Genomic DNA, 23,925 nt, shown 5'->3' on the forward strand with positions numbered 1-23,925 from the left:
GTTGCCTCAGGGACATGTGGAACAACATCAAAGGTCTAGCATAGGTATAATTGGAGTCACAGAAGGAAAGGAAGACCAGGGAAGAAGACATATGTGAAGAAATAATGGCTGAAATTTCCCAATTTTTGGTGAAACCTTTACATGTATAAATTTGAGAAACGCAGAAAACCCACAGTTGGATAAATACAAAGAAAAGTCATAGATAAACTGAAAACCAAAATCAAAGAGAGAAATCTTAAAGCAGCATGTGAATAATGACACATTAAAAGGGGAACAATTATTTGAATTACCATCACCTTATCAGAGACGATGGAGGCCAGAGGACAGTGGGACAGAAACTTTACCATCCTGAAAGGAAAGCAGAAACAAAAACAGACAAAAACCCCTCACATCCAGCAAAAGTCTCCTTTAAGAATAAAGGTGAAATAAAGATGTTTTCAGATTAAAAGAAAACATAGATAAGTCCTTGCAAACAGATCTTCACTATAAGATATGCTAAAGGAAGGGAAGGAATTTGATACTAGATGGAGACTCAGATGATCCTGAAGGAATAAAGGACATTGGAAATGGTAAATATCCAATTAAATATAAAAGGTTATTTTCTTCTTAATTAAAATGCATTTAAAGGCTTCCCTCGTGGTGCAGTGGTTGAGTCCACCTGCCAATGCAGGGGACACGGGTTCGAGCCCTGGTCCGGGAAGATCCCACATGCCGTGGAGCAACTAAGCCCGTGTGCCACAACTACTGAGCCTGCGCTCTAGAACCTGCGAGTCACAACTACCGAGCCCGCGTGCTGCAACTACTGAAACCCGTGCACCTAGAGCCCGTACTCCGCAACAAGAGAAGCCATTGCAATGAGAACCCCGTGCACTGCCACAAAGAGTAGTCCCCACTCACCACAACTAGAGGGAGCCCGCGTGCAGCAACAAAGACCCAACGCAGCCAAAAATTAATTAGTTAATTAATTAATTTAAAAAAGTGCATGTGAGTGCTTAAAGCGACCATTTTAACATTGTCTTGTGGGGTTTAGAATATATGTAGGTGTCAAAAAACCTACAATTACAGCTTAAAGGACAGGGGCAGGGTACGAATCTACATGGTTGCAAGGTTCCTACATTTCAGGTGACGTGGTTCAGTATTACTAAATAGACTGTTAAAAGTTAAGGGTGTGTGTTATACTCCCTAGATAAACCACCACAAAAATGATGTCAGAGGCATAGCAAACAAGTATTACTCACATAGAGACTGGTGGATATATCCCCAAAGCACGAGGTGCTTTGCAGGAGCTGGACTTGGAAAGACTGGATCACTCACTCAACTTCCAGTTACTGGGCACCTACCGGGGAGCACCTGCCTCCACCGAGAGAGCCCAGCAACAACTCCGTGAAATGGTGTGGCCTAATGTGGAAGAATCAGTCTGCGATCTAAGTGATGTCCCGGGAATGGTGGAAGTGACAGTTTGGTGAATCAGAATATGCCAGGTCACAGTTTGTTATTCTTTGAGGATCTTTCTTAGGGAAATGCCTCCTAGAAAAGACCAAAGGACAAAACTTGAATGGTTAAACACTTGAAAATCTGTTTTATAAATGTTGCAGTTTCACCTTACATTGTATTGTAAATTGCCTCCAAGGTTGTGATAAGTGTAGCTGATTCGCTGCCCTTTTCATCCTAGGAATGAGTGGTGCGAGGTGGGGGCAGGAGGCACACTGATGTATGTGACATGCTTAGTGCCTGTCTGGGGACTGCGCGCCTGGGCACTGTATCCTTGGTGGTGCTCTGTGCCCACAGGGGATGGCACGCCTGCAACCTCCGGACAGGCTGCCTAAGGCATGCCCAGCCTCCCCCGTGCTTCTCAGCGCTCCCTCCAGGCTGTGAAACATTTGCCTACAGACATTTTCTTACTATTTATTACATATGTTTTTATGAAAGGACTGAGCAGGAGGAATTTGCAATGAATAATTCATGTATAATTGTTTTCAAAATATAAAGTAATTTTTCAAAGAAAGCCACCGATCTATCCGTTTCAGAGCCCCACTGCTGCTTGGGTGCCTGTGCGTGGGCCACGGCAGTCTGCCTGAAGGCTTTTGCTCCATCCCGAGCTGGGACAGGCTCCTGCACAGAGCGGGACGGGCTGGCTGTGTTTGCAGATGGCGCAGAGCCTCCAGAATTCCCAGCCACGCACTCCTGCCCAGGTCCCCAGGCGGGCCCCTGGGGCAGCCTTGGAATCCAGCGCCGCTCCCCACCTCCACCGAGCCCCCTGCAGCACCGCAGCACCTGCATCGCCCTCCCTTTCGCTCAGCTTCCAATCCCACACCGAGCGCATCCTGCAGCTTGTTTGCTTCACCACACATACAAGACAAGCCAAGGCCAGTGCCCGACCGACTGGGCGGGCAAGACAGTGAGCTGCTGTCACATTCAGCTCATTACTGACATAGGTGGCCAGGAGTGCCAGCTCCCTGGTCCGAGCCCACACGCCAGAAATGGCGGCACCAAAGCAGGGGTTGATGGCTCTACTGCTGCTGTGGGTACCCTGTTGCTGCTAAGTAGGTTTATATTCTGCAGACCTAGTCTGCGGAGGCCGGGGCACAAGGCTCCACCTGTCCTGTCAGACCCCAGGGAGCAGAGAAGAAACTGTCTCCTGACAGCTTCCCAGGAGTTTCTTCTCTGCTCCCGGGGCATAAGGGAAAGTGGGAGGTGGCCTCATAGCCACTTCTTAGAGGCCTCCCACCCACTGATGTCCCAAGGGCATCTCAAGGTGTTCTGTCGAGACCCAGATTAGCCTTTGCCTGTGTGGCCTGTTCGGATACATGTGAGTGCCAGCGTGCCATGGAGGAGCACCTCCCCCACTTCCTACGGTCATTTCCTATCCATTTCCGCCTGCCCTGTTCTTTGCCTGGGCCCCAGTGACCTTATTCCAACAGTGGAGTTCATCATAGGGGTTAAGAGGAACTGGGTTGGAACCCCAGGTCTGTCACTTTCTAATCATGTGACTGGGGCAGCTCTCATAGCCTCAGTTTCCACATCTTTAAAATGGAGTTAGTAAGAGTGCTTTTCTCATGGCTTATGACAAGGATTAAATGAGACGTTAATAGCTGTAAAGATCTCAGCACAATGTCTGGCATGTAATAGGCATAGGCACTGCTGCATGATGATGATGATGATGGTAATGGTGGTGATGATGATGGTGATGGCGGTGATGATGGTGATGGTGATGATGGTTATGATGGTGGTGATGGTGATGGTGGTGATGATGGTGATGATGGTGATGGTTGGTGATGATGGTGATGATGATGATGATGGTAATGGCGGTGATGATGGTTATGGTGATGATGGTGATGGGGTGGTGATGATGGTGGTGATGATGATGATGGGGTGGTGATGATGATGATGTGATGGTGATGATGGTAATGATGGTGGTGATGGTGATGATGGTGGTGATGACGAAGGTGGTGATGATGATGATGGTGATGATGGTGATGGTGGTGGTGATGATGGTGATGGTGGTGGTGATGATGGTGATGATGATGGTGGTGGTGGTGGTGATGGTGGTGGTGGTGATGGTGATGACGGTTGGTGATGATGGTGGTGGTGATGGTGGTGATGATGATGGCGGTGGTGATGATGATGGTGATGATGATGGCGGTGGTGGTGATGATGGTGATGATGATGATGATGGTGATGATGGTGGTGGTGGTGGTGATGGGTACTATCTCATCCCATTCTCCTGCTCCCTTTCCCCTGTTCAGCTTCCTGCACAGAATGCAGTCAGTGTGGTGCTAACCCCGCTATTCCTCTGCTGTCTAACTTACTCTGGCTCCCTGTGCCATCACAACCCCTGATCATCCCCGTGTTAATGGCTGATCTGTGTGTTCCCCAACACTCAGGCACAGCCTTTCTTCTAACCCATCTCCAGACTTGGCTGTCCCACACAGCTTTCCTGCATCTGTCTTGGGAGAATCCAGTCTTCCTGGGTGTCTTTGGCCCTTAGATGCATGGACACATTTTGAATTGTGATTCAGTATCCTTTTCTGGAAGGAAAGCCATGTTTTCTCATTTAAATCGTGAATACCGTGAGAACAGCAGGGGTGCTGTCTTCGGTCCCACCTCTCTTCCCCTCGGGAGGTTCACCTCCAGGCAGGCAGCTCTGTCCAGGTTGTTGACTAACTGACTGCTGGCAAAGGGATGCCAGTGTCACGTGCCCTTCGAACAGCCCACCTCATCAGTTTCTCCTAGGAAGGTGTCGTCTCCTGGAAAGAGTCATCTAGATGATTCTGCTTCAGTTTGCAATGCAGGGAAGTGTGTTTCCTCAGTTGCTTCCCACCCCTTGCCCACCAGGGGTGTGAATTTTCTATTCACACAAAGTAGAAACCGTTGATAAAAAGTAGGTTATGTGGGGCTTCCCTGGTGGCGCAGTGGTCGGGAGTCCGCCTGCCGATGCAGGGAGCGCGGGTTCGTGCCCCGGTCCGTGAAGATCCCACATGCCGCGGAGCGGCTGGGCCCGTGAGCCATGGCCGCTGGGCCTGTGCGTCCGGAGCCTGTGCTCCGCAACGGGGGAGGCCACAACAGTGAGAGGCCGCGTACCGCAAAAAAAAAAAAAAAGTAGGTTATGTGCACTGGAATGAAGGGATCACAGATAACTTTCAGTGAGTGGATCACACCAGGAGAGGAAAAAAGGGGTGTCCATGGATCCCCCTGCAGAAAAACATAGTAACTTACTGTTTAAACTGTGGACCATCATGAGACTTCGATCAAAATTCTAGTTTTCCCTCCTCAAGCCGCCTTGCTTTATCTTGTTCATGTTTCCTAGGATATATGTGAATATAAATCTCACTTATGAGCTTTGAAAGCCACTGCTGTCACAGCAAGTGTGAATCTGAAGACTTGGACGGCATGGCCAGGGAAAAGGTCTGCAGCGATGCTTGCGGCCCCGAGTGCCTGCCGTGCCGACCGACCAAAGCCAGGCCGGCCACCCGCCCGTCTCTTTGTTCACTCATTCACTCAACAGACAAGCCTGGCACTGGGCCCCAACCCCAGGACACTGGGCCTCGCCCGCAGGGAGGCCTTGGGTGGAGGCAGACAAGTAACAGTCACAGGCTGGAGCACAGGGGCCATGGTGGTGAGCCTGCCACAGGCCTGGAGGGGCTCGGCTGGCAGGGACCCCGGGACCACCTAACGGCCTCTCCCCTCGCTTGTCTTCCTTGTCAGGTCCTGGAAGATAACGGAATGCCGATGGATGACGATCAGTATGCTCTGCTAACTGCAAAATTAGGCTATAAGAAAGAAGGGATGAGTTATCTTGATTTTGCAACAGGATTTGAAGGTAGCTGATGGCCAAGTGCAAACCTGTCTCCCACCCGTGGCCCTGCCGGTCTTTCCGAGTAGTGCCACTAGGCTGCTGGGGTTGAAGTAGTGTGAGCTAAGATGTTGAAACGGTGTGTGAGTCCTAAGACTGAAACAGACATTTTAAAAAAACTTTTTCTTTGTGTTTTGGCCTTTTTTTTTTTCACTCAGCCACACCGTGAGTGCAGAATTTTGTCGGACAGAGCCTTCTGCAAATAGTAGGAGCCCAAATGGTTTCTACAGTTTACTCCCAAGCCTGTGCTTCTCCAGTCACACCTCGTGTCCTTTAAGGTTCTCCTCCTGAGCATAGATGCTGGTCATCTGTGATTAGTGACACCCACGCACCAGCAAGGCAAATGTTCTTCCTCCCTTTTTGCAGATAAGGGAGCAGAGGCGCTAAAAGATCCAGTGACTCGCCCAGGATCACCCGGCCACCGTCCCTCCCCTCCTGCCCCAGCCCCGTCCCGGACCCACATGGTTGTCAGGAGATTGCTGGGCACCGTGGAGTCCGGGCTGGAGGCGGGGCCTCCCGTTCGCCACCTGCTCTGTAATCTGCTCTCCCGGCCGCACGCCAGGCAGGCGGATGACCAGCACCCAGCCTCCCGCTTCCTGGCTCTGTCGTCTCTCCCCTCCCTTGTCTCCACTCTTACTGACGTTTAGGTAGACAAATAAGCCCTCTGGAAAAGCTGCAGAAATCACACATATATATGCATGACTCCATGGATATATCAATGCACTGCAGGCTGGATGGGGCAGAACCCGGAGCCCTATTTGCATTTTGCCGTCTTCCCCGGGGTTAGCCTGGGAGATGACTGGACGGTGCGGCGGGCCTCGCTAGAGAAGCTGGCCACTGGGACTCCTCACCCATCCAACACTACCGCCCCCCCCCGCCACCGATTTCATTTGACGATCCTAAGGGAGAGAGGTCCCACACCCCCCAAAAAGACAACACGGAAGCCATGGAATTTTAGGATTTTGACACTTTCTTTGACTACGTGTTTTGACTTTCTTGGAGGAACCCCCGTTTATTTTAGCGAGTGCTTCCGATGCCCGGGTGCATCCGAGGCTGAGGTGAGGACATCGGAGCCCAGGGTGAGTGGTCACTCGCTTGAGGTCCCGGGGTGGTGAGCCTGTCACAGAGCGAGCACTGCACTCAGCAGCTTCCTCCCTACCCTCCTTCCCCCTCTCTGCCCTCCATCAGTCCCCCCAACATATGGCCAGATGCTGAGGGTGGGGGAAGATGGCGGCTCCAGGCTGTTGGGGGGTTGGGGGTGGACACGGCAGAGGGGATCAAGCAGCGGGGTGGGGGGGGGCGTGTTATCTGCCAGGCATAGCGAAGCCCAGGGAGGCCACTCCAGGCCCAGGTGGGGGTAAGGCAGAGGCCAGGTTCTGGGCTGGACTCAAGGATGCCCACAAGCTCCAGACGCCCTGCCCGCTGCCCATCCTGCAGACCACGTGGGGGGCAGGGGGGCTGTGGGTGTGACATGTGCAGAGATTCACGTCCAAAACCAAGTCCCAGGTTGTAGCCTGGCTTTAGACAAGGCCACACTCAAAGTGTCACAACCTGATGGAAATGGGTTGGTTTTGAGGTGGAGGTTACACCTCCTTCCTCCGTTTTAAGAGAGAGGGAGGGCCTAATGCAGTAATCAGACAGCTGGGTTCTGGAACCCGAGGGGCCTGGCTTAGCTGTGAAGTCTGTGAGCCCCGTGACCTTGGAGAGGCGAGCCTCCATGTCCTTATCTGGAGAATGGGCATAAGAATAGGTTTCCTTGTGTGTAAACTGGGCTCAAGAAGAGACTGGACCTCTTAGGGTTGTTGAAAAGACCAGGACTTGTCCAGAGACCTCTAGCACAGAGGAGGTCAGGACCTGCCTCATGACTGAATTACACTTTCCTGTGTTTAGGACCTGATTCTAGGAAACAGAACAGGCAGGAATCCTCATTCTCTGCCTCTGGGAATGGAGAGATGGGCAAGATGTGGTCCCTGCCCTGGAGGACGGACAGAGGAGCCAGACAGGAAACGTGCTGGGCAGGAGCATGGCCCTGGTGGTCTGGAGAACAGGTTCTTCTCGTGGTGATGGGGACATGTCTAAGATCATAAGAGAGTTCATGCTAGGTTCAGTCCGTGGGGTTGTAGTACTGTATAGTGTTCTAACAGGCCTGGGGACCGAAGAAGTCAAGTGTTGACATAGAAATAAAGAGCCTTGCTCGCCACTAAGGGAAGTCCCCTGATTGATGTCGTTGTTTCAGATCCTAAGATGAACGGGCCAGAAGTGAGTTCATCTCAGACTCCAGTTCTTTCCAAAGGGAACTTGGACGGCTACTTTATAACTGCTGAAGAGTGCCTGAGACAGTTCCCCCGGAGACTGAAGGAATCCTTCCGGGTAAATCATGACCTCTCTGCCGCTTGGCTTCTCCAGACACCCCTCTTACCCTCTCCTCGCTCGCAGCCATTCAGCTGCAGTAGCGGGTGTGAGCCCTGCGGCCCCAGCACGTCCTGCTCGTCGGGACACAGAGCGCTCCGTCCGCAGACTCGGGCTTGCCTTTTCTCCCCTTCCCGGGACAGGGCTTAACTCTGCGATGCCCTCCCCTCCCCGAGGCCCTTCCCTGCTGACACTTTGCTGGGTCTGCCTTCTGCCCCTCAAAGGCCTTGGAGAAGTAAGGAGACCCTCCTCACAAGACAGGGAGGGGTGGGAAGGGGCATAACAACCCAAATTACAGTGAATTCAGGATGCTTTCAGGCATTCCATCCACTCTACTCCTGCACTCACCAAACAAGCATTGTGCACTTACATGTCATAAGCTGGACTCTCGGCTAAAAGCTAGGGCTGAAATATGGGAGCCCTGTCCAGGGAGCTCAGTCCAGCCCAAGACACAGATGGTCAACAGACAATTCGACACATCATGATTGGCTGCCGTAGAGGGACCGGTACTGTGCTATGGGAGCACAGGGGAAAAAACCCATTAAGGAGGGCTTCCTGGAGGAGTGACCCCTGAACCAAATCTTAAACCCTCAGCATGTGCTGGCCAGAAAAAGAAGGGAGTGAAAAACAGAAGAGTGGGCTTGCTTAAGGCGGGTGGCAGACAGGTCATGTGCTTTAGGGAAAAGCTCCCAGGTCTGTGTGACTGAGGCGTGGTTTGCATGCAGAAGCTGTAATGGATAAGACAGGAGAAAGAGCAGCCATTCAAACACAGAGGCAGGAATGACCTCAAATGTTTTTGTGTTGAGAAGTAAAAGAGGGTCATTAAAGTGGGAAGGAAAATTGATAAATCGACCACATTAGCTACGAAACGGGGCAGAGGGCACGAGGGAGTTAGAATGTGTCCTCGCCAGGGTGTGGAGACCCCAGGGTGTGCAGGGGCAAACACCTCAGTAGCTGAAAATCCAGTGAGCCCAGGGGAGGAGAGGTGGGGAGCACCCTGTGGGTGGAGCCAGCCCCCAGGGGCAGGGCATCCAGAGTTTGCTGTGCTTGAAACATCTTCCCTGCGTGGACTGCCAATTGGAGATTCATTTTGGTTATTACTGAGCTCCCATTTTAAAATATATACTTACGATGACTGTCTAGCTTGGATTTGCGGCATGGTTCTGACTTTGACTATTCGGTCCAACCATCAGACTGTACGTCCTAATTCTTGGTTTGAAAACATATGGTCACCGTAAGCAGATAGGGGGAGGGTTAGTCCTCATTATTTCATCCAATGTGATGCCCAGCAGAGAAGGGCACGGAGCAGGTGGGGGTCATTTACGGGGTGGAGAGCCTGGCGGGAGGGAGAGAGGGCAGAAGGGGAAGCAGAGGCACGGGGGCAGCAGCCCCTCCGTGCTGGTTAGCAGGGCCGGGTGGCCATCGCCCGCTGCTGCCTTTGTCCTGCAGCCTCACCCATGGCAGCCCAGGCCCCTTGCTCTGGCCCCTCCCCGCCTGTCTCCTCCCAACTCTCCTTTCCCCTGGGGACACGGGGAGGCCAAGCTCCCTGCTGGCGCCACCGCCTTCCTACGTTAATTATCAGTGTAGCTTGGTTACGGCGCTCAGATGTCCCGTATTTCCTAAGATGGTCTTTATTTTAAATAGTTAACTAAAAACGTTCACCAACACCCACCCATCCTGCAAAGAACTTATAACCTAGTAGATAAGACAAAGACGTGAACCCCTAATTGCCAGGGTTTGCGTGATACAGACTCGGGTGCTGGTTATATCCAGGTTCCTGGGGGGCTGCTCGTTGCCCTCACGCGTATATGTAAACAGGATAAGGAGTGTGTCTATTTTTTTTTAATAAATTTATTCATTTTATTTATTTATTATTTTTGGCTGTGTTGGGTCTTCGTTGCTGCGCGCGGGCTTTCTCTAGTTGCAGAGAGCGGGGGCTACTCTTCATTGCGGCACACGGGCTTCTCATTGCAGTGGCTTCTCTTGTTGCAAAGCACGGGCTCTAGGCGCGCGGGCTTCAGTAGTTGTGGCACACGGGCTCTAGAACGCAGGCTCAGTAGTTGAGGTGCACGGGCTTAATTGCTCTGCGGCATGTGGGATCTTCCCGGAGCAGAGATCAAGCCTGTGTCCCCTGCACTGGCAGGCAGATTCTTAACCACTGCGACACCAGGGAAGTCCCAAAGACTGTGTATTGATTGTTGAGTGGGAAGGTACCGTCACTTTATTTCTTTTATTGAGCTCCTATTCATGAGAAATTCTTGAATCTCTCTGTCCATCAATAATGAAGAAACGATTTTGTATTAGTTGAAAATGCTATTAATCCTGCTGCTGCTGTTGTCTGCCCAGCGATTTTGTAGCCAGATGAGTCCATCTCAGCACAGTTAGGTTTACGGACAACAGCACAGTTGAGTAAGGCAGCCTCAACCTCATAGCCCAGGCCAAAGACCACGAACAGTCGAAGGAGATAATTCATTGTGACCAAACAAGGGGCGTCCCCCGTCCCTGACTATGGTGAGGAAAGCAGGCACAGAGACCCCCTGGGTGACCTGGGGACATGACCTGGGGACAGGTTCCTGTGGCCCTTGTGGGTTCACCTTCAACCTCACCCTCTAGACAGCGTCCGTGCAGGTTCAGGCGCATGTCTGTGAAGTCATGTATATTTTAAAAAAACAAGCAGGATCGAAGTCCCCACACAAATAGGGTCTCCTATACATATGCTTCTGCCGCTGCATTTTTCACTTCACAATCTGTCCTGGACACCTGACCTTGCAGGGTTATCCCAACACGCAGCTCTGGTCAGAGTGTCCCCTTTCTCTTAGGATGAGCTCGGGTCCTGCCTGGCTGGTCTGCAGCCCCTCTCTGGCCCCTCTCGACCCCCCTTCTCCTCCCGTCACACTCCGGCCAGCACCCAGCCTCCCCTTCCTGGCCTTGCACATCCTACTCCTTTGCCTGGATTGTCACTCCTCTCTCTGTGACCAGCTAACTCCTACCAAAGCGCTGGTCCTTCTTAAGTTCTTGGTCCTCCCTCTGGCCCTTCAGACCTGCTGGGAGGTCTGCTGCTGTCCACTCACCTTCCGGCATGCAATGTGGGGGACTTGTAATTCCGTGAGACGTCAAGGCACGATAACACAACTGGCTACCACGGTGCGCGCCATGCAAATAGGTGTTTGTTGAATGTATGAGACTTCACTTTACATGCCAGGCAGTGAACCTACACGGCCTCAGTTGTTTCAGTCCCCACAACTAGCCTATCAAGTAGGCGCTAGCGTTCCCATTTTATAGATGAAGAAACGGAGGGTCAGAGATGGGGAGAGACTTCCCCGAAGCCACATACCTAGTAAATGTCGTACCCAGGAATTGAAATAATATCCTTTTCACTCCAACATGTATTGGCTCCAATAAAATTAGGAGTCTTCATGCTGGGAAGTCAAAGACTGAGATTCAGGGAATGAGTAAATGTTTTAAATTTGCGAAGATTATAAATATGGGTTTCCATGGCATCTAGATTGTCCCTGTAGTCCAGCAATTAGGGCTGCGTCAGAGCACTTCTCCCCCCCCCACCCCCCGCCTTTTGCTGCACTTATCACGCTGACGTGCTGTCATTTGCTTACACATCTTTCTTCCCTACTGGACGGAGAATCTTGATGTCAGGGGCCAGTTATCAGTACGTCCCTGTACCTAGCAGGGTGCTTGGTGAATCGTAGGTACCCAGGAAATAGCTGCTGCATCGTTCATACCCAGCCTCACTCCACGGATGTTTCTTAAGCACTGCTCTCTGGACTGGAGCTGTCACGAGGAATGGATCAGAGCCCACGTTTACCTTTAGAGGTGGAGCAGACAGCACGTGAGTCTCCAGAGTGTCAGGTGGTGAAACGGACTAGGAAGAAAAATAAAGCAGGGTGAGAGGCCGGAGACCCATCAGGGTGGTGCCCTTGTACAGAGGGGGCAGGAAATGCCTCCCTGGAGAGGTGGCATGCGGGCAGAGACCAAAGGCCCAGCAGGTCTGGTGGAGAATCCCTGGAGTGCCGGAGGCAGGCTTGGCATGTTCCAACAGCAGCAAGTAGCTTCTGGCTCTCGGCTCGGAGGAGGCCAAGGTGCAACTTTCTTCAGTCGTCCCGAATCCGGGTTCATCTGACACCAGCCGCCTCCACCATGCTGCCCAAGTTTGACCCCAAGAAGATCAAAGTCGTGTACCTGACAGAGTCGTGCACCCCCCCCCCAAAAAAAACCCAGCAAGGGTGAGCGGGGAGGAGATGAGGGCAGAGGGGTAGGGGGCTGGGGCCACAGTCAGGATTGAGGATTGGACCCCGAGTGCCATGGGTGGAGCAGAGGAGCGACGTGCACTGGGTTGAGCTGTGCAGGTATCACTGGCTGCTGTGAGAATAGGGGGCTGGGCGAGGGTGGGAGCCGGGAAGCCCAGGAGCCTTGGGTCCGGGTGGAGGCAGTGGAAGTGGGAGAAGTGAAGCTCTGAACCCATGGCTGTGTGGGCAGATTGGATGCGGGGTGTGAGGCAAAGGGAGGACCCGGGGACGCTCCCTAGGTTTGCGGTCTGAGCAACAGAAAGAAGACGCTGCCACTTCTTGAGCTGGAAGGACCCGGAGGACAAGCGGGAAGGACCCGGAGGACGAGCTGGAAGGACCCGGAGGACGAGCTGTGAAGGACCCAGAGGACGAGCGGGAAGGACCCGGAGGACGAGCGGGAAGGACCCGGAGGACGAGCTGGAAGGACCCGGAGGACGAGCTGGAAGGACCTGGAGGATGAGCGGGAAGGACCCGGAGGACAAGCTGTGAGGGACCCGGAGTACGAGCGGGAAGGACCCGGAGGACGAGCTGTGAGGGACCCGGAGGACGAGCGGGAAGGACCCGGAGGACGAGCGGGAAGGACCCGGAGGACGAGCTGGAAGGACCCGGAGGATGAGCGGGAAGGACCCGGAGGACGAACTGGAAGGACCCGGAGGACGAGCTGGAAGGACCCGGAGGATGAGCTGTGAGGGACCCGGAGGACGAGCTGGAAGGACCCGGAGGACGAGCGGGAAGGACCCGGAGGACGAGCGGGAAGGACCTGGAGGACGAGTTGGAAGGACCCGGAGGACGAGCTGGAAGGACCCGGAGGACGAGCTGGAAGGACCCGGAGGATGAGCGGGAAGGACCCGGAGGACGAGCTGTGAGGGACCCGGAGGACGAGCGGGAAGGACCCGGAGGACGAGCGGGAAGGACCCGGAGGACGAGCTGGAAGGACCCGGAGGATGAGCTGGAAGGACCCGGAGGACGAGCTGTGAGGGACCCGGAGGACGAGGGGAAGGACCTGGAGGACGAGCTGTGAGGGACCCAGAGAACAAGGCTGTGAAGGACCCGGAGGACAAGCTGTGAGGGACCCGGAGGACGAGCGGGAAAGGCATGGGGGACGAGCTGGGTCTCGCGTGGGCCAGGAGTTTGATTTCGGCCTTGCTTGTTTGACATCCAAGGGGAGTCACCTCACAGCCTTTGGAGACGGGGGTTTGGAGGCGTGCGAGGGCTTGGAGCTGTGACGTGGAGGGAATCAGCAGCACAGAGGTGGGCCTGCAGCCCCGGCCGGCTGTGCTCCTGGGGAAGAGGCCGCTGGACAGTGGCGTCTCTGAGAGGTAGGGGCAGCCCTTGAAGTCGGTTCCCACCGTATTTAGTGCCGTGATTGCATGTGTCAGTGCTGAGTAATTTTTGGTGAAAGAAGAAGTGAGTGAGTACAGATAGATCTTGCCACAAAATCCCAGAAGGTTTGAAGTGGACACTCGAGTCACGGCAGGGCTTGCCTTACATGACCTCTGTGGAGGGACGTGAAGGTACAGGCGGGGCCTCCGAAGTACCCAGAGAGATCCGTGGGTGGGACTGCCTCAGGGGCTGATGGCAACAGGGGTTCTGCGACCACAGCAGCTGCAGCTCTCCTAGCCTGAGACAGGATCGTTGGCGGGGGCCGCAGGGCGTTGGCCCGGACAGACCTGCTGCCGGGCACTTGCTGTCCGACCTCGGGCAGCAGTAATAGTAACATTTTAGAGCGCTTAGGAAACCTGTCAGTCACCTCCTAAGTGCTTCACCTCGTTAGCACATTCAATCCTCACAACCACCCCGGAGGCAGGGACTTTATGCTCCTCCCGTTACACACGAGAAGCCCGGCAGGGTTAAGTCTCTTGCCCTTGGTCACTCTGCTAGTAGCCAGCAGAGCTGAGCTTTGAAACTAAGCAACCCGCCTCCAGTGTGTGCCCTGAGCTGTGCAGCCTGGCCTCGACCACAGGTTCCCTGCAGGCCTCTGTTTCCCCATCTGTAAAATGGGAATCACCGCCCTCGTGCAGCACGACCTGCAGACACAGAGGCAGATTTCAGGCGGGGCCTTCAGCACAGGCATCAAAACAGGGCCCAGCCTCTGGGCGGCAACTCAGGGTGAGATCAGCACAGCACTGGCTTTCCCGTGGACAGAAGTTGCCAGACATTATGAAAGTGGTATAAAAACTTGAGGGCAAGATTTTTATATGTCCTGGAAAGCTCCAGCGTACTCATTCTTACTTCTGGTACTAGAAGTACCGGTCCCAGAAGCCGAGGGAGCAGAAGGGAAAGAAACACCTTTCTCGTCCCTTTTCCTGAACTCTTTGCATTAAAAGAGGGTACCTGAGGACATAGTTCATCATTTCCCGGGGAGAGCAAATCATGGCAAGGATATTCCCGGAGCAGTGAGATCTCCAAAATGCCAAGTGGAAACACGGTTCCTTCCTCACTTTGGAGATGAGTCCACAGCGCGGGGGGCAGGGGTGGGGGGATGACGTCAGGTTCTGGGGGACAGGCTTTGACGCTGCGTTTTTGACTCTAGGACCCCTACGCGGCCTTCTTTAAGATGGACACGGACAGGGATGGCATCGTCACCATGCACGACCTTCATCAGCTGCAGCACCTGCTCTTCAACCTGAAGGACGAGGATTTCGAGCGATTCCTGGGCCTTCTTGGCTTGAGGCTCAGCGTCACGTTAAATTTCCACGAATTTCGAAATTTGTGTGAGAAGAGACCGTTCAGAATAGAAGACGCCGCGCCTCAGAGATTCATTAGGTAGGAGAGCAGCATGGGCCAGCATTAATGCCGTGTCCACACACGGGTGCAGATGATGGAGCTGCCCCCCAGGAGCTGTTTATTTTGTCTTTTCCTTAGTTCGAGAAAAATCACATTCAGAATTACACAGTGTAGAAAGACTAGAAAATGCAGATACAGGTTAGAAGATACACCTGATCTAAGCACCTGTGAGCGTCATTTTTGTGTTTCAAAGTGTATCATCCTGGTCTTGTTGCTTTGCACATAAATATATACATATCTGTTTTTCTGTTTATGAGCCTTGGGTCAGATGTATACACGTGTTGCTCAGCCTCCCAAGACATTTGGGGACACCGTATGCAGAGGGAGGCGCGATGCTTGTCAGGAGAACACGTGGACTTCCTCCAGGCCTGAGATGTTAACCTGGGCAGTAGGTGTGAACTGGGGAAGCACAGAACACCTTATGGTAACTGATGGATACTGAGTGTCATTTCCGTCTTTTTTCTATGTGCATAAACACACACATATACTTGTGTAGTTTTCTTTTTATAAATTTGGGCTCAGCCGTGCCAGCTGCTTTGGGAGGTGCGAGGACCCCTTCCAGCCCTTTCCTAGGCAGTGCTCCCCACCAGACCCCCGGCCACCCAATGCTGGCCTCACTCACAGCAGGAAAATCTCTGCGTCCAGCTGAGCTGTGACTCCATTTGACTCCTTGGCTTCTCTCAGTAAGAGCATCTGCTCCTTGAAGCGGTAGTGGGTTCCCATCTTACCGGGACGTGTCACAGTCTGCTCTCCATTGAGATCTGTTGACAGGCATGAATGAAGTAGCCATTCAGCCACTCCTTTACCAATTATTATAAGTACACTATTAATATTTTTTTGAAACGTTACCATCCACTGCATTTGCTGCTACAGTGATACAACACAGTAGTGGCATTCACTGGGTCCTTCTGCCCTTGAGGTACTCCCAGCCCCCAGGGGCTATAGGCAAGTGCCCCTTCCACCCGGCAAGGGCAGCCCCTGGAAGGGGGAACCCCCAGAAGCCCCTGTCACTGAGCCAGACTGTGGCACTTGGCTAGGCTGCAGAGGCCCTCTGATCTTGCACTTTAATTTTTCCCTCTGAATTTGCTGGGTTTATTTTGTCTATACTTAAAAAGCCAGTGAGAAAGAAAACGACTGTAGTCTCTTTCTAAGTGAAATGATCATGTCACACGTGAGTTGAACACCTGCTTCCAATTGCTCCATTTATGAGGAACTTTAATATGAGACTTGATTGCTTAATGGTAAAACAAAGCACAAAAATATCCTTCAGAAAGAACTTTCTGGAGAATGTATGCAGAATGGATATGGAAAATTTCAACCACAAAGCGCAATCTTCCCATCCAAATGATTCCACCTTCTTAGTTGTATTATTTGTTCATTCATCACACATTCACTGAGGGTCTGCTGTGTGCTCAGTGTCGCCCCAGGACTCAGAGATACAAAGATGGATGAGATGAACACTCCCTTTGAGGGGCTCGGGGCTGAACTGCGGCACGTACAAAAATAAAGAAATAGAAGGATGTCTGAAGTGCCACAGGGAGGCAAGAGGCTAAGCCTGCTTGAGGTGCACAGAAAAAGCAGGACATTTCAGTTGGGTCTTGAGGTGTGAGTAGGAGTTCGTCTGGTGCAGGTTACCAGACCGTGGTTCAAGGCCAGGGAACAGCATTTGCAAAACCACAGAGGTGGGAGTGTGGAGCACATTGAGGGAATGGGGAGAGGATGCGTATTCAGAAGTGGCATGCACAGTGGGAGAGGAGGCCTCGAGATGCAGGAGGGCCAGATGTGACGGGGCTCGAGTGCCAGGCTTGGTCAGTAGGCAGGAGAGGATTTTATGCCGTGGAGTGTGTGGGTCACATCGTGCCGTAGAAACATCCTTCAGCAGCCCCAGAGTAGAGGATGGATGTAGAGGAAGCGGTGGGTTCCAGGGAGACCCAGCTGGGGCTCCAAGGGTCTGGTGGAGAGCGAGCTTTGAGACCCCAACCAAGGCACTGCTTTAGAAAGCCAAGCCTTCCCATGGCCGGACCCCATACCTGTGTTTCATGAAGGTATATCTTTCCATACCCCACAGCCCTTTAAGGAGGCATCACCTCCTGCCTTTGCAGTTGAAGGAATTGGGGCCTAGAGAAAAGTTACTGACTTGTCCAAAAGGACCCAGGTGATGGGCGGTGGACAGAGATTGGAACCCAGGATGCCTCTGGGGAGAGGCCACTTCCTCTGCCTGGAGAGCTCAGCCTCTTTCACCCTCCCCAGCCTCACTCTCCACCAGCCAAACCTAGATGCCTTGCCCTATTGGAAGCCATCCTGCCCTCTCAGTGGGGCCCCTCTGCCTTCCGGGCCTTCACTTTCCACCTGCATCATCAAAATGCACTACTTCTGAAAACTTTGAAGGTTCATAATTTTGTCAAAGAGAGGAAGACCATTTCGTTTGCTTCATAACTGCACATCATTTTTAAATGTGTAAATACCAGTTAGAGTGATTGGTCCAATGACCTGTTTCATTTACACCATCTATTCTCTCCCAATCTATTCCCTTGTTTAAAACACACGGGCCTTGTCCATTTATCTACTGACAACCCACATCAAGTACATTTTGGTACATGTACGTCATCAGAGATGAAAGAATACTGTCAAGTGTCCTTTTAGCAGAATTAGATGGTCAGCTTCTTGTCACAAAATATTGTACAATCCAGTCGTTCCTGATGAATGACTAACTAAATGAAAATAACAAATTTCCTTGTTGTTCTTAGACACGTATCACTTACTCAGTCATCAAGAGATTTGGCTTATATGATCAAGTTCACCATCACCTTCTGGTTCATCTAATAATTGCGAAACATTTCCTGATCTCAGTTTTCTTCCCTTTGCCACTTGCGCATGAAATAAGAATTCTCAATTTTCAACTACATTCAGTGAAAGCTAACATAAGACGACAAGGATGGTGTCACTGTCTTCTTTTTACCTTCTTGAATGATGCTGTTACACTTTGAGCAGTGCAATCAGAAAACTGAAGGATGATGTAATAGTGGTGATTCATTTCAATATTGTATCATCCTGCTAGGAGATGCCATCATTTTTTGTTTTCTTCTTATTATTTAGTCTCCTTTTTTTTAGCATAGCTGGAAATAATTAATGAGCAATGATTGAATATTTCTTAGAATAATGAAATAGATCTAGTATGATTAAATCAAGATCACTAAGATCCCATGATCTATCATATTCTAAGAGGTTTCAATGGACCCACATGGTAATTGCAAGATAGGAGTTTTATTTCATAAAGAAAATAAATACATTTTTTGTTCTTTTTTGGAAGACCTCTACGAAAGAATAAAAGTCTATTTTCTCGATCATACAGAATCACTATTTCTTCTTTAAATATTTGATAAAATTCACCAATGAAATCATCAGGTCCTGGAGTTTCCTTTGTCAGAAGAATTTTAACCACAAATCTAATTACTTTAATAGTTATAGGATCATTCAGGGTTTCTATTGCTTCTTGACCGAGTTTTAGTAATTTTTGTCTTTTAAACTATTGGTCCGTTTCATCTAAGTTGTTAAATTCATAAAAATGAAGTTGTTCATAGTATTCCCTTACTATTCTTTTAATATCTGTGGGGTCTTTAGTGATGTCCCTTTTTTCATTTCTTATATTGGTAGTTGATGTCTTCTCTCGTTTGTTCTTGATTCATTTAGCTGAAGGTTCATCAATTTTATTGATATTTTCAAAGAACCAACTTTATGTTTCATTTCTTTTTCTCTATTGTTTTTCTGTTTCGATTTCATTGATTTCTATTCTTTACTATTTTCTCCTTTCTTCTTGCTTTAAGTATACAGTTGATCCTTGAACAACACAGGGGTTAGGGGCGCCAATCCCCTGCACAGTCAAAAATCTGTGTATAGCTTTTGACTCCCCCCAAACTTAACTACTAACAGCTTACTGTTGACTGGAAGCTTACCAATAACGTAAAGTCAATCAACACATAGTTTGTATGTTATATGTATTACATACTGTATTCTTACAATAAAGCAAGCTAGAGAAAAGAAAATGTTATTAAGAAAGTCATAAGAAACTTACATATACTACCAAATGTAAAATAGATAAGTAGTGGGAAGCAGCCACATAGCACAGGGAGATCAGCTCAGTGCTTTGTGACCACCTAGAGGGGTGGGATAGGGAGGGTGAGAGGGAGACGCAAGAGGGAGGGGATATGGGGATATACGTATATGTATAGCTGATTCACTTTGTTATAAAGCAGAAACACACCATTGTAAAGCAATTATACTCCAATAAAGATGTTTAAAAAAAGGTCATAAGAGAGAGAAAATACATTTATAGTACTGTATTTATCAATACTGTAAGTTTACGTTGTCTTTTACAAGATAAATCATCTGTCTGTCAGTACCCATATCAATATTGTCTCATATGGTACAAAACACTGCAGGCGTCATACATTTTGGTGTGTAACTCTGGACATCAAAACTGGAAAGATAATGTGAAAAAGAAATTCATATTTGTTTAGAGGTATAATGATGCATGCATTGTTAACAAAGAAGCAGCAGTATTATTGCTTTATGGGAGTGTGGTGCAATCGATATAATTGCTTCATGGTAGCCTGGCCTATACAGTAAAGAATGAATCATAAAATTTTTATAGCATACAGTATTCCAATCATATTCATAATATAGTATTGGAATCGTTACTCTAAAAAAAACCCATTTGCCTGTGATGATAGGCTGATACACAATTTCTCCAATACGAGAGAGAGAGAGAAGCACACTGTACGGTAATACAATTCTTTGAAAGCAAAGTTATAAAACAGGAAGAAAACTAACATATTAATTTTATATTAAATATCACTCACCTTATGCCTATGTAAGGATACACTAGTATCTACGTATATTATATTTTATACATTCATGACATATCTAACTTTTTCTTAATTTTTTTCAATATTTCTAGGCTATGTGGTTAATCTGTGGATTTTTTTCAAATTGTCACAAGCCTACAAAAAATTTTCCAATATATTTATTGAAAAAAATCAGCATATAAGTGGACTCGTGCTGTCCAAACCTGTGTTGTGCAAGGATCAACTGTAGTTTGCCCTCCTTTTATATTTTCTTAAGCTGAAAACTCAGATTTTTTATTTGAATTCTTTCTTTTCTATATGAGCCCTTAATGCTATCAGGTTCCTTGTAGGCACTGATTTAGCTGCATTTCACAAATTTGGATATGTTATAGTGTTTATTTTCATTCAGTTCAAAATATTTTCTAATTTCTCTTTAGACTGTTTCTTGAAACCTTGGATTATTTAGAAGTATGTTTTTTTTTTCAAAATATTTCCATGGTTTCCAACTATCTTTCTGTTATTGATTTCTAGTTTAATTCTGTTCAGTTTAGATAACATACTTTGTATGATTTTAATTCTTTTAAATTTGGTAAGGTTCATTTTATGACCCTAGAAATCATCTGTCTTGGTGAACATTCCATGTATCTTGAAAAGAATGTATATTGGCCTGTTGTTGGGTGGAGGGTTCTATAAATGTCAATAAGATCAAGTTGGTTATAGTGTTTAGGTTCTCGCTTATTTTCTATTTGTTCTATCAATTACTGAGAGAGGAGTGTTGACGTCACCAACAATAATTTTGCATCTATTTCTCCTTCCATTTTTATCAATTTATGCTTCATGTGTTTTGAAACTCTGAGAAAAAGTATATTTGTATTTACCATTTCTGCTTCTCTTCTTTTATTTCTCAAGCTCAGAAGTGTCTCTCTCTGCTGTCATTTTCCTCCCCTGAAGAACTTCTTTTAGCATGTCTACTGGAGACAAGTTATCATAGTTTTCCTTCATTGAGCATATCTTTATTGCTCCTTCATTCCTAACAGTTTTTTTTTCTGGATATAGAATTATGGGTAGACAATTCTTTTGTTATAACACTTTAAAAATGTTGTTCCATTGTCTTCTGGCCTCCACAGTTTGTGAGGAGAAATCTACAGTCATTCAAGTGGTTTTCTCTCTGTAATGTGTCATTTGTCTCAGGTTGCTTTCAAGAGTTTTTCTTTAGCTTTGGTTTTCAGTAGTTTTAGTATGATGTGTTTGAGCATGATTTTCTTTGAGTTTATCTTTTTTGAGGTTTGCTGAACTTCCTGAATCTGTAAATTTGTTTTTCCATCAAATTTGGGCAGGTTTCAGCTATTATTTCCTGAAGTTTTAAATTTTTTTCTGTACCAATCTTTTTCTCTTCTCCTTTCAGTACTCCAGTGACATGGGTGTTAGACCTTTTGTTTTTGTATCACAGGTCTCTCTATCATAGTCCTTGGAGATATATTCTTTCTTTTTCCTCTGTTGATCAGATTCGATTATTTCTAGTCATCTATTTTCAAGTTCACTGACTCACTCCTCTGTCATCTCCATTCTGTCCTTGAGCCAATCCAGTGAAAATTTTATTTCAGTTGTTGTTTTTTCCAGTTCTAAAGTTTCCACTTGGTTCTTTTTTTTTGACTGCAATTTCTTTGCTCAGAACTGGTCTTTCCATTTATTTTAAGAATGTGTACTCTTACTTCATGGTTATAATAACTGCTTTAAAATATGATAATTTCAACATCTGGGTCATCTTGGAGTTGGTGCTTGCTGTCTTTTATCTTGAAAATTGTTGGGATTTTCCTGGTCCTCTGTATATTGAGTAATTTTGGACTGTGTCATGGACATTTTTAATGTTGTGTTGTGACACTCTGGTCCTGTTAACATCCTCGGTAATGCGTTGACTGATTGATCTTTTTTAGGCAGGCAATCAATCCATTTAGTTTCAGAGTGCAAGTCCTGACCTGCCTTCTGTGGTTTCAACATCGGTTCAGTTTTCAAAGCCATTGTAGCTCTATCAGCTGAGCCCATGAGTGCAGCACGCAGGAGACAGTCTTAACTACACTGTAGTAAAGTTCTCAAAGCTTTCACTGTGCTGCTCTGGGTTAGTTTCACACATGTGCACATCACAGGTGAACCTGGAACTTCCTTCATTCATTTGGGCGTCCCTTTTTCTAGCCCTCTCTATGATTTCTCCCCACACTCTCCAGCACTCAGGGACCCCCTTTTTGTTCTTCTGGTTGGACAATCTTAGGTGTTAGCCATTCTGTGCTACTGAGTGCTTCTCTTGACTGGGGCCCCCTCCAGGCCAACATGGTGAGATAAACACGAGAAAGAGAAGGTAATGTGGATTTCTCCAATCCTCCTTGAGCACAGGGACGCCTTTTACCATCTCCTCTGGTTGGGAGAAGAATTTCAGTCGTGGGCACCTACTTGGCCAATACTATTGCTGACACCACCATAGAAGTGCACTTTTGTAACTGGGCTTGCCCCAGATCAGGAATGAGACAGTAAAAAGAGACAAGAAAGGGGGGATTCCCCCATGCTCTTTGTACTTCAGGGGCTCACCTTCCTAGTTCTTCGGTCAGAAAAACAGACTTTCTTTTGGAGATTTTTCTGTCCATATCCACTGCACAGTTCCAGAATTAGGACTGCCTTTAAGCAGCCCTTAAGTTGGAAATATGGGAGGAAAAAAGCCCGTGAACCTCACCATTATGTAAGTCATCCTTCAAGTTTTGATTTCCCTCTCCATAAGCCTCCTATTATTTACTTTTTACTGTCTCTTCAGAGAGTTGCTTTTTGTATTCTGTCTAGAGTTTTTGGTTGTAACCAGTGGAAGAGACAGGATGAAGTAAGTATGTGTGTCTACTCCACCTTAACTGGGTCATCACTCATGCCTCAAGGAGTCCCTGCTCTCTGGTCTTCTTGGCTGAAGTGCCCCGGACCCCGCCCTGGTCCATCATTCTCAGTCACATTCAGTAGCTGAAGTTGTCTGATTCACTTATTTTTCCATGTGTTTGCTGCACATTCCTGCCATCACAGGATGAGCTCCTTGAGGACGTGGATTCTGTTCACCATGCTCATCATTGTGTTTGTAGGACTTAGAGCAGCACATTGTGTGTATTTGTGACTGACAGTCTGGCTGATAGGAAGGCTGGATCTGACTGATTGTCAAGATCTAAAGAGGCAGACAATAGGAGGGAAAATAAGTAACTTCTGGAAAAGGCCACAGAAAAACCTTCCAATCTCTCTAGAGGAGACAAGGATATAAAATGGTACAGAGGAGAAATGAATGGGAAATAGGTAGGAGCTCCTGGTTTGAGCACGAGTCACTAAGAAAAGTAATCCAGCCTCATAGCCTGGAAAAGGAATTGGGTAGGGAGGCTGCTTGGACCTGTGTCTAGACAGTGAGGTCAGCTTGATAGTGAGTTGACTTTGCAGAGACAGAGCACGCCTCTCAGGACCTCCGTCCTTCTGAGGGAAGCCCAGGTGCGTCCTCTGGGTTCAGACAGGATTTACAAGGCAGCTAACGGTGAAGGCAGGGGAATAGGCCTCGTGAGCACCTACAGTCCTTTTAAACAATACTTGTGAAAATGCCGCATAATCCACCCAACCTTCCAAAGCCTTGGTGGCAAAGTAACGATAGAAGACTAGACTGCTTCATCTTTGGGTCCTTTTCCACCCTCGAAAGTCCATGATTCTGTGAAGTCCGGTAGACAGTTGGAGACGGAATGGAGAAGCACGTGAGGTTACCGTGCTCATGGCACGGAAGTGTGGGCAAACAGCATCCAGGTGGTAGCTGGGGACAGGAGCGGGGATGACCTCTCAGAAGAGTACCTAAGCTTTGGGGTGGAAGGAGAGAGGAGTGGTCGGGGGGGCAGGCAGAGAGGGAGAGTCACTCACTGAGGACACACGTTTGCCAGGTGGTGGGTGTTCCAACCCATGGTGTCATTTAAAGAGCAGCATCATGACGGTGACTAGAGAGGGGGAGATGGTTAACAGCGTCACACATTAAGCCAGCAGAGACCCCGGACTTGGTAATGTAGAAGCAACTGGAGAATTTAAAGACTGTGTGTATTTGGGGGGGTCTCAGTCAGGGGAGGTGTGCCACCATAGTTCACCTGTGTTCCCCACAAGCTGGCATCTGCCAGGAGAGAAAATGAAAGTGGGCATGACCTCATCTGGTCCATTTCAGCAGCGACATGGGAAGAGGGAGAAG

At 48.8% G+C, this 23,925-nt stretch overlaps 1 protein-coding gene across 1 annotated transcript in view; it reads left to right on the top strand.

Annotated features, from left to right (window-relative positions):
• EFCAB6 (EF-hand calcium binding domain 6) overlaps positions 1-23,925 on the top strand; it is a 227,974-nt gene that overhangs the window by 131,489 nt on the left and 72,560 nt on the right. The window contains 3 exon segments of the mRNA XM_073789209.1: positions 5,206-5,320; positions 7,590-7,723; positions 14,597-14,829. Of these exon segments, the coding sequence (XP_073645310.1) occupies positions 5,206-5,320; positions 7,590-7,723; positions 14,597-14,829 (482 nt within the window).

Source organism: Tursiops truncatus, chromosome 11 (assembly GCF_011762595.2).
Source record: "Tursiops truncatus isolate mTurTru1 chromosome 11, mTurTru1.mat.Y, whole genome shotgun sequence".
Lineage (NCBI taxonomy): Eukaryota > Metazoa > Chordata > Mammalia > Artiodactyla > Delphinidae > Tursiops > Tursiops truncatus.